The following is an 8,332-nucleotide window of genomic DNA, read 5'->3' as shown; positions in this document are numbered from 1 at the left end:
AAAAATCCTTTCATGCCCCATCCAAGGAATCTATCAACCTCCTGTTCACTAGGAGGTGCTATTTCTTGTGTGGAAGTGCAGCCATACACCTGACAACCGATCGATGGTGTCGACCCAATACGAACAAACACTTCACGAGAACATCGGCCGCACACATCGAATACTTGTTTTCGTTGCCAGAACAACTGCTCCAAATCTGTTTCGAGAATTTTCTTTATATTCATTCGTGTGTGTTGGTGGATGCTGACGGCCGATTGCTTTATTCATTTGTGAGTTTTCGGTTAGTAGACCCCTTTTCGCTAATTTTATCCAACCGATCGAGCATATTTCTTTGGGTTGGCGTCTGTTCCTCTCAGTTTGTTACACAATCACAATGTTACACAAAATTTTACGTTTTCTGCTCGCACTTTTTTCTTTCCATTTCCTTCAATGTAGGCATGATTTTAGTGTCACCAATTGATGGCTTCTACCCACTTCCCAATGTTTAATAGATGTGCAAACTCGTTCAGATGATGGAACTTTGATAATTGGAAGTGTTAGGCTTTACATCATTATGGCCGTCTCACTATCATTTGTACCCATCATGTTCTGTTTCATTTCTTCAAAATGTGAACTTCCTATTATGTTCCTTTAGGACCAGTGTGCCGATCACTAGTGCATCTCCATCAGTCTCTTTTCTCCTTGATTCATCCTAACTAAAAAGGATGGGACTGTTGTTAAGAACACTTGGGATCTCCTCTTTAATCCTATTTCGGTTTGTTGAAAGTCGAGATGACTTTTCCCTCAACAAATAATAATACAACAGAAAGTTCGGACTTTGCGATGTCGACAATGGAATTGAGAAGTGGTTAGTCTCTTAGTAGCATTACTGCAAATTGGCTTTAGTGAAATTTAGTTTTGAGAGTAGAGAACCCTCCAGTTTGAGTCCCATGGACAATTTATCTCTTCGTAGATATTCACCGTTATTCATATCATTTCTATTTTTTTAATCAATGTGGACATTTTGGGTAAAATGTTGTTGGGGGAAGGGGGAAGGGCACTTTGACGCAACAGAATCGAACTGATTTCCTATTGTATCTGTATCTAGTGTTATCATTCGTGCACTTCGAGATTGTGCCAGTATTGCAATACCTGCACTCAGAGCGTGAAAAAGGCCATGGAGAGCAAGTGAGTAGCTGAGTTAGTCGTGGCCCTAAAACATACGCATCATTCTTAGAGGATCTACGACGTGGAGGTTGAAACTACTAAGAAAAAAGGAAAACAGAGCTGGAACTTAACTTTACCAAATGTTCCAAACAAGGTGGAAAATGTAGTTGTTGGGCGCTCAATCGCACCCTTACTTCTGTACGATCTGTCTTAATTTTTTCTCTTAGTAACTCTAGCTTACATGTCATGGATCCTCTAAGACTAATGCTTAGGTTTTAGGGCCCCACTGATTTAGTTATCACTTTCAGAAATAAAGGCGTCAGTCAGTGGCCACCCCCAACTACGTTTTACCCCAAACAAGTTTACCAAAAATGAATAACAAAGTCATATCATGTATTATTTCTTTGAAAAAAAAGAACCGAAAATGGATTCTATAGCAATCCACGATTACTAAGCATGCATGCAACAAGTTTTATTCACACATATTCGATTTGTATTTGCAAGTATACGTATACGAGTCTGATTGCTACCTGCACGTGGTGGCCCTGCTTTAACTAAACGCAATCAGGCGTTCGAGTGTACGCATTGGGAACGTAGCTATATAACCTGCACTGTTATATGGCGAAAGCTTCCCATACATTGCAAAAAGGTGCCGTCGTCCAGCACACCACCAAAGCCCATAACCTGAAAGGTCAACTGCCTGAAGGGAGCATGGAATCTTTGGCAATAAACAATCGTTTCGTCACGCTGAACTGCCGAACACTATCGAGTGAACTCCAACAAGCCGCTCTATCCACACTTCTGCGATATCTCTGTGTGCCTTTTGCTGCACTGCAGGAAACACGCATGAGGGATCGGCCCGTCATCAGCATCGAAAATTACACCATATACTGCGGCGATGCTGATGAGAACAAAGTAGGTGGCTGCACCTGGTGGAGAAATTTGGCTCAACGTCGTCTAGATGCGCCTTTCTACAACTGCGGGATCGCAGAGGACGTAAACTCTGGATCGTAAGTGCTCACGCACCTACGGAAACCGCTGAGGACAACAGTAAGGACGCCTTCTATGAAGAACTCAGTGCGTTGATGTCTAAAAAACCAAGCCCGCAAGTGGTCATTGTCGGAATCGAAAATGCGAAGATAGGACTCGACCAGCAATCCGATGTGCTAGGAAAATGGTACTATGCAGCGGAGCGCACGTCGGACAACAGTGACCGTCTGGTAGACTTGTGCGAACAGGCGGGCCTCATCATCGCTTCCACGTTTAAGAGGAATCATCGACGGCATCAGCTCACGTGGCAGGGGTCAACCCTTTTATCGCCTGAAGAGCAGCGCAAGCGGAAGATGAGGGCTCTTAAACTTCAGCTCGACTACGTTCTGGCGAGGAACATTCCTCAGTCAGATATCCGAAAATCTAGAGCTGTTTGGGACGTCGCGTTCGACTCTGACCACCGTCCAGTTCTCCTCAGTTTCAAGATACGGTTCCACAAGAGAAACCGAGGAGTTTCTCTTCAACCGAAAATCGACATGACAGGTCTGAAAGATGATGAATGCAGAAGAAAATTCCGCCAACGTGTGTCTATTCATGTTGGAGTGCGGACCAGGAAGAAGCTTTGCGATGCGGATTCCTTCACAAACTGCATCCAGGACGCTGCAAGGGAAACGCTCCCGGTTCCATTGCCGTGGAAGAAGTTTGCCTTTGCATCTGCGGAAACAAAATCCACATACAATTCTGTATGTGTCGCGCGCTGCGCTGGTGACTTCAACCAGGAAAAGCGTCTTAGAAGTAAGCTGCGTCGTCAACTGCAACAAGATCGCCATAACGAGTGGACGTCAAAAGTGACGGAGTTTGAGAAGGCGTGGGAGGACAGGAACCCGCGGAAAGCCTACGCTCTACCAAAACAATATTGCGGCAAAATGAAAAAAATGTTCTCCTGTCCTCAACACTGCTAATGGGGTGGCTGTCGGTGAAGTAACTCTTCCAATTTGGAAGGAACACTTCAAGATCTTGCTGAACCGGCTAGCACCGTCAACTCCTGAACCCAAACACGTTCATAGACCGTCATACGCGGTTAACGAGGAGCCACCGACCGAGTCGGAGGTCCTGGTCTGTATTCAGAAAATGAAGAATGAAAATCTGGTGGAGACGATGGGATTAGCGCAGAAATGCTAAAATATCTTCCTCCGTCTGGGATCCGTGAGATGACAAAGATCATCCGTTCAATATGGATAAACGAAAGGATACCTGATTCGTGGAGACACGTTATCATAATTCCCCTCCACAAGAAGTTATCCGTCACGGACCCAAGGAATTATCGAGGAATCTCTTTGCTGCGTGTTATGTACAAGGTACTGGAGCGCATTATCCTGGACCGACTCATTAAACATTGCGAAGAAACAACGCGCGACGAGCAAGCTGGCTTTCGTCCTGGCCGATCTACGATTGACCAGGTGTTCATCGTCAGGAGAGTGATCGAAATCTGGCAGCGGTATTCGAAGCCAATGCAACTAGCGTTTCTGGACTTTTAAGCCGCGTTCGACTCTTCTCACCGAGGCCGTCTTTTCAACGCGCTTCGCGCCGATGGAGTACCAGGAAAGTTCGTTCGCTTGCTTGATGACATGAATCAACGAACAATTGCTGCACTTCGAACACCAGCCGGATGTACAACACCGTTTGAAGTGGTAAGTAGAGTAAGACAAGGGGAATTGGCAGGACCGTTCCTCTTCAATTTCGCCATCGACGACATTATGCGAAGAACAGTCGACAAGTGTCCTGCCGACATTGTCTTAGCACCATCAGGGTGCCCCTTGACTGACCTCGAGTACGCCGACGATGTTGTTATATTCGCGGAAAGCAGTACGAAACTTCAACATGTTGTCAACCTCGTATCGAAGCTGGCTGCAGCCTACGGACTACGCCTATGCCCTGATAAATGCAAGCAGATGTGGATCTCTTTTCGAGACCTGAAACGGAAATGAGGGTGGACGGACAACCGCTAGAACTCGTCGATGAGTTCTGTTACCTGGGCTGTATGCTGAAGAACAACGGCAGCTACGAGAGAGATGTTCGGCAAAGATGCGCTAAGGCCACTTCTGCATTTAACTCCTTAACGAAATGTCTGTGGTCGACCCCATCACCAACGAAGTCAAGCTGCGAGTCTACCTATCCGCAATTCGCCCCATCATGATGTACGGATCGGAGACTTAGGCAGTACCATCAACCAGTTATGGCTTGACTGCACGGAACGAAAGCTGCTTAGACGGCTACTTGGCTACTTTTGGCCTAGGGTATGCCACAATGAAGATCTTTACGCAGAAATTGATGTGGTTTACGGGCGGATGACACGTGGAAGATATCAATATCTTGCACCGCCTTCGAAAGCGGCTAAAGTAAATCGTCTTCGCTTCTTTGGTCATGGTTCGAGCTTGAAGAAGCCACCTGGCCGAAAACGGAAGTTCTGGACTGAGGTGGTAAAAGAGGACCTGAGGACACTCGGCGTGAATAGGCAGTTCAGGCGAGACGTAAGATTTCGCAGAACATGGAATAGCGACGAATGGATTGATTCTGTGCAAGCTCTCGCAGAAGATCGAGAAGGTTGGGCAGAGCTGTGTTCAAGGACGGCACACCTCGGCGAAAATGCGGGTAATCGCGTCAGACGATGACATCAGCCCGCCGATTAAGTCAGTGAGTCATTTGCAAGTTGGTGGCCCTAAAAAAGGCGTTGGGTTAGCATTTATGAAGGCTGTTCGCTATCACCTGCTTCGCGACTTTAACGGGACTTCCACAGCTGAATAGCTGGGATAGTCGCTTCTTCCACAGCAATCCACGATCAGCGACCCATTCGTCAAGTTCCTCCTTGGACTTCGATGCAAGCTCCGGCCAAGTTGTAATCAGAGTGAAGTCGCGAAGAGTCAGCAAGTTAGAGGCAGCCATTATATGTGATCACTAATCCGGTTAAAACCTCGATTATTTGCATGATTATCCTTCATCTAATGTTATTTCAGTCCTGTTCGGGATAGCTCTTGTAAAGACTTTCTAAACCAAGAGTGTTAAGAAGGCTACTGGGACGATAGCAACCGACATAATGGAGATCCCACTTCTCACACAACACGGTGGTCTACCATTTACAAGGAACATTACACTGTGATATGAAACGCATGAAGAGTCTTGACACAGTGATAATAAAGACTGGGAGTGGACTCTTCAGATGTTCAGACTACTCCTGCTGGAATTGAGTGTTTTGCGATTCTTCTCCGACATGATTGCGTGTTGGACTTCCAAACAACACCTGGAATGTTCATCCTTTCTCGGGTGGTGGGTAAGCGAACGCAGTTGTCTAGGATCAGAGTAAAAATCGTGGACAATTAATCCCATCTTTTCGATGAGATGGTTCGCCTTTTTTGTTTCCGAAAGCGTTCATCTTCGATTTACGATTACTAAAGTCCTGAATGGCTTAACGGATATCCTTGCCGATGTCTACAATTGTATTTCGTTTGTTTCTCGCTTGGAACTTATCCCAGCCCTCCCAACCTTACTCCTCTTTAATTTATTTTCTCTACTGGCGTTGAAGTCCTAAGAATGATGTTGTTTATTATATGACTTCTCCTGCAGAATTTCTGCATATCTACATACATCATGTTTTGCTTACTTATTTTCCAAGTGAAACATAAGGACTACATAAAAACATAAGGATCTTTCTCATGTCCGATTCGTTTTCGCTCAATTGTTCGAAAGAATCGATGTTCACGGCCACCCTAGTGCTGATGATGACACCACTTCATCTTTTGTTTTGACTAACAGCTCTTCTACGTCGTAGACGGTATGCACTACACCACTTCGTTTCGCCTGGGTCTGTCTGATGACGTTTTACTTAATTCATGAGTTTGCATAGATGTTAGTAAGAGCTGAGCTCGCTGCTGGTACGTCATCTTAGTCCTCACCTCACTTGATTGCATGTCTTTGGCCGGATCGACGTGCAGGATACAGATTTGTATACCCACAAGTGCATACACACATGAGTGCATTTTTATGTTATTTCTATGTTCACAGTGGAAGTATGAAGCAATCCTACTGAAAAGAAACAGAAAAGCCATGGACGTGGTCGCTTTCAGTCCGTATTTGGTCTGCCCTAATCTGCCATATTCACAATCTTAACATCATGATCGCCATTTTTAGTTATTAACTATCGCTTTGCTAAACATCATGTTTTGCTTACTTATTTTCCAAGTGAAACTTGTTTAAATTATCAAGTATCAAACATACTAGTACAAATTAGTTACTCAGCAGTTTTATGAGTATTAAATATTGGTTACGAAGTATTATGAATCACTTCTTGATGATGTATTATATATTTATTTCCGTGCTACCTTTAATCAGTCATAAGTCATATAGTGTTTCAACTACCAGCTTGAATCAAAACGCTCTGTAGCGAAAATGCGAAGGCAGTTGAGATCGCTGTGGGATCCTCGCTAGTTTCAGGGCAGCTGCAGAGCTGAGTAAGTTCCACATCATACTCGTGCAACAGCTTATTGCAGCAGATTCAGGTCGTTTTGACTTGACTGAAATGACCAGTAACACAAATATGCTCTGATATTGCATGAGTCACGTCACTTTCTTATCTCGTAGTTCGCTGAGATTAAATGTCTGTCTAGTCTTCTTATGATTCAGTGTCGTCTGGTCAACATCCATCGAATAAGTCTTTCTTCACGATTAGCTGCTCCTTTCTATTCGTAATTCACAATCCAGTCGTCATGGTCTTTTCGTGATTTATATGTCCGTAATTTTATTCCAGGGATGGCAGACGGTGTACGTGTGGCAGCTGTAGTGAAACTAATGGAGTCAATAGTCGTACTGCCAGACAAAAACTGCACCGAAAGGATGGACACTCCGTCGGCCAGAGAATTTCTCACAAGTTTGTCACAATATTTATATTCAGGCGTTCCACCACTCTTTTTATTCCAGTTTTTTTCAGGAAGAAAGGTTGAACTCTCACTGTTTACTTTTACTTTTCTTGTCTTGTATAATTCCTTAGTCTTCACTGACCATTCTTTCCACATAACCAGATACGATGTTTATTTAAAGGCAGCGTACCAAGAATCTGAGGTGGTGCTGATTTCAGGTGGAGTATCCGTCTACGGAGTCACGGGGTTGTAGATTATGGAGACCGGGGTGGTTCCGTTCATCTCTCCCTGAATCACTGCAAGCAGCCGGCCCCTGAAAGCTGTTTTGTACGACGCCTTCTATTGCAGCGCGCCACGCTTGCAAGCGTAGCGTACATTACACCCTATCGGGGCAATTCGAATTGATTTTCGACGAATCGCATGGAGGAGGCGGCGCAAGGGGTGGAGCGTTGCAATAGATGGCGTCGTACAAAACAGCATTCTGGAAGCGGCTGTTTGCAGTGATGCAGGGAGAGATGAGCGCACCTACCCCCGTCTCCATAATCTACGACCCCGTATACGGATACTCCACCTGAAATCGGCACCACCTCAGATTCGCGGTATGCTGCCTTTAAGCAGTGGCAGCAATGTATGGAAACCGTAAATGTTGCACCAGATTATAGTCGGGTCCAAACAACACGGTACAGTTGCGTAAGCGGTTGCGCTATAGTGGTGCGGTGGAGATACCAGTTGGAATCGAGGTTGGACCACCGCGAACTGCAACGATGAGCGGCGGTATTAAAGGCATCACCCCACGAATCTGAAGTGGTACGGATTTCAGGTGGAGTATTCGTATACGGGATCGTAGATTGCGGAGAGGGAGGTGATTCCGTCCATTTCTCTCTGTATCTGTGGAAACGGAGGACCCCGGAACGCTTTCTGTTTCTGTTTCTGGCGGCTTCTATTGCTATGCGCAACGTTTGCGCTCCGCCCAACCCCGCCACGCCTGCAATTTGCGAAAACCCATGCGGACGAATCGCAAGCGGGGGGCGGCGCAAGGATGGCGCACTGCAATTGAGGACGTCTTAAGAAACAGCGTTCCGGGGTTGTTCATTTCCACTGATACAGGGAAAAATGGTCGGAATCACCCGCTTCTCCATAATCAACGTCCCCGTATACGAATACTCCACTTGAAATCCATACCACCTCAGAGTCCTTTTGTGATGCCTTTAAGGGTCTTCACTCGGTCCTAACCGCTGCGCTCCTCCGTACCGCTTCTGCGCAACTGCGTAAGCAGTTGTGCTCGA

At 45.7% G+C, this 8,332-nt stretch overlaps 7 protein-coding genes across 8 annotated transcripts in view; 6 read left to right on the top strand and 1 right to left on the bottom strand.

Annotated features, from left to right (window-relative positions):
- Positions 1-1,764: 1,764 nt before the first annotated feature.
- RB195_018941 (uncharacterized protein) lies at positions 1,765-2,160 on the top strand (the record flags this gene model as incomplete). The annotated part of the gene is made up of 1 exon (XM_064186583.1): positions 1,765-2,160. The coding sequence occupies one exon, from the start codon at positions 1,765-1,767 to the stop codon at positions 2,158-2,160; it is 396 nt and encodes a 131-aa protein (XP_064042464.1).
- Positions 2,161-2,231: 71 nt separating this feature from the next.
- On the top strand, positions 2,232-3,098 carry RB195_018940 (uncharacterized protein; the record flags this gene model as incomplete). The annotated part of the gene is made up of 1 exon (XM_064186582.1): positions 2,232-3,098. The coding sequence occupies one exon, from the start codon at positions 2,232-2,234 to the stop codon at positions 3,096-3,098; it is 867 nt and encodes a 288-aa protein (XP_064042463.1).
- Positions 3,099-3,311: 213 nt separating this feature from the next.
- RB195_018939 (uncharacterized protein) lies at positions 3,312-3,674 on the top strand (the record flags this gene model as incomplete). Its single annotated transcript, XM_064186581.1, has 1 exon — positions 3,312-3,674. The coding sequence occupies one exon, from the start codon at positions 3,312-3,314 to the stop codon at positions 3,672-3,674; it is 363 nt and encodes a 120-aa protein (XP_064042462.1).
- A 90-nt stretch (positions 3,675-3,764) lies between these two features.
- RB195_018938 (uncharacterized protein) lies at positions 3,765-4,124 on the top strand (the record flags this gene model as incomplete). The annotated part of the gene is made up of 1 exon (XM_064186580.1): positions 3,765-4,124. The coding sequence occupies one exon, from the start codon at positions 3,765-3,767 to the stop codon at positions 4,122-4,124; it is 360 nt and encodes a 119-aa protein (XP_064042461.1).
- A 360-nt stretch (positions 4,125-4,484) lies between these two features.
- Positions 4,485-4,808, top strand: RB195_018937 (uncharacterized protein; the record flags this gene model as incomplete). Its single annotated transcript, XM_064186579.1, has 1 exon — positions 4,485-4,808. One exon carries the CDS (start codon positions 4,485-4,487, stop codon positions 4,806-4,808), a length of 324 nt encoding a protein of 107 aa, XP_064042460.1.
- A 64-nt stretch (positions 4,809-4,872) lies between these two features.
- On the bottom strand, positions 4,873-5,079 carry RB195_018936 (uncharacterized protein; the record flags this gene model as incomplete). Its single annotated transcript, XM_064186578.1, has 1 exon — positions 4,873-5,079. One exon carries the CDS (start codon positions 5,077-5,079, stop codon positions 4,873-4,875), a length of 207 nt encoding a protein of 68 aa, XP_064042459.1.
- Positions 5,080-6,939: 1,860 nt separating this feature from the next.
- The window catches only part of RB195_018929 (uncharacterized protein), a gene marked incomplete at both ends in the record, with an annotated part of 40,296 nt that continues 38,903 nt past the window's right edge, over positions 6,940-8,332 (top strand). For both annotated transcript variants that reach the window (XM_064186570.1, XM_064186569.1), the window contains one exon: positions 6,940-7,057. In XM_064186570.1, the coding sequence (XP_064042450.1) occupies positions 6,940-7,057 (118 nt within the window). The remainder of the gene's footprint in view (positions 7,058-8,332) is intronic.

Source organism: Necator americanus, chromosome II (genome assembly GCF_031761385.1).
Source record: "Necator americanus strain Aroian chromosome II, whole genome shotgun sequence".
Classification (NCBI taxonomy): domain Eukaryota; kingdom Metazoa; phylum Nematoda; class Chromadorea; order Rhabditida; family Ancylostomatidae; genus Necator; species Necator americanus.
Note: the sequence above shows the minus strand (reverse complement) of the source record. Positions and strands in the feature narration are given on the sequence as shown.